The following is a 1,353-nucleotide window of genomic DNA, read 5'->3' as shown; positions in this document are numbered from 1 at the left end:
AATTTATCAAATAAAGTGGGACTGGGAGGGGACACATTCAGTGAGGCCTGTTAATCTACACATTGGGCGAGATTCACTAATAATTTTTTTTTTCAAATTTATCCAATGAAAATTTATTTTAATATAAAATGGAAATCAAATATTTTGTGAGCAAGGTGAAATTGCTATATATTCACATTAAAAAATTAGAAAATCCACAATCCATATGCGACAAAGTAAGTTACTGTAACACATATCAAGTCCAAATCAATTCAAGCCCTCCCATCTCTTCCCGTTCCAGCCCATGCCCAATTCCATCATCCATGTGTGAACACCAAACTCTTAGATAGGCTTGATCTTGAAGTGCAATCCAATCAGACTGAAACTAGACATTTCAAGTCCTGGACCAGGTAGTAGAATACGCGCAGACCCTCTGGACCCTTTGATTGATTTACATCAATTAGAGACCCAGTCTTTGATGTTGTAAATGAAATATGTTCATCTCCTATTACAATCTCCAGCTCCTGTCGCCCTACTCGGTCTGGTGGGGGCCACAAAGCTTCATCTTCTTTTGTGATTCCACTGTCTTCTATGATTCTCTTTCGCTCTTCCATAACACTTTTATGGACATATGCCTCCTTCCTAATCATTACATCATTTTTGTAATTGCTGTTATTTGCATATCTGAGTTTACCGTCCGGCTTGAACTCGAACTCTAGAAACTCGTGGCCAAATTTGCCCTTGTACCCCACATAATACCGCGGATAGAAATCACTCGACATGGTCCCCGCGCCGGCAGGCCGCCTCTGCCGATTCACTAATAATGGGGCTATGTCTCCACGCTGGCGTGAAAACCGGCGCCAACGACTCCGGCATCAACGGGCCCTGAAAGTGAGGAATTCTTACCTTTCTAAGGGGCTAGGTAGCCGCCGAAGTCGTCCCCGCAGCTCCAGCCGGCGGCGAACGGTTCGCGCAAGTCCGCACATGCGCGGGGGTTCCTTTCTCCGCGCCGGCCCCTGGACAATATGGAGGAGCCCTACAGGGTCCCGGCGTGGAGCAAAGTAGGCCCCCACGGAACCAGCCCACCTGCCGATTGGTAGGCCCCGATCGCGGGCCAGGCCACCGTGCCCCCCGCCCCCCCCCCCCCCAGGGGTCAGATCCCCCCCCCCCGCACCCCTCCAGGACAGCCCCCGCACACTCACCTTCCAGGTCCCGCCAGCGCCCAAAAAATGGAGCCGGAGAATGGCGAAGCCAGCGTCGGGGCGCCGATTCCCCCCCCCCCCCCGCCCGCCCCCCCGGTATTCTCCGACCCGGCGTCGGGTCAGAGAATCCCGGTTGAATCCATATACTCCACATCGCCCTCACAGACTTGCT

At 51.6% G+C, this 1,353-nt stretch overlaps 1 protein-coding gene across 1 annotated transcript; it reads right to left on the bottom strand.

Moving 5' to 3' along the window:
• Positions 1-224: 224 nt before the first annotated feature.
• LOC119970249 (protein mago nashi homolog) lies at positions 225-761 on the bottom strand. Its single transcript, XM_038804560.1, has one exon. It carries the CDS (start codon positions 759-761, stop codon positions 354-356), a length of 408 nt encoding a protein of 135 aa, XP_038660488.1. The 3' UTR covers positions 225-353.
• Positions 762-1,353: the final 592 nt, after the last annotated feature.

This window comes from Scyliorhinus canicula, chromosome 8 (assembly GCF_902713615.1).
Source record: "Scyliorhinus canicula chromosome 8, sScyCan1.1, whole genome shotgun sequence".
Lineage (NCBI taxonomy): Eukaryota > Metazoa > Chordata > Chondrichthyes > Carcharhiniformes > Scyliorhinidae > Scyliorhinus > Scyliorhinus canicula.
This window is presented reverse-complemented; position numbering and strand designations above follow the sequence as displayed.

Excerpts from the sequence above, each read along its gene's own strand:
- LOC119970249 (XM_038804560.1), bottom strand. The coding sequence starts at position 761 with ATGTCGAGTGATTTCTATCCGCGGTATTATGTGGGGTACAAGGGCAAA.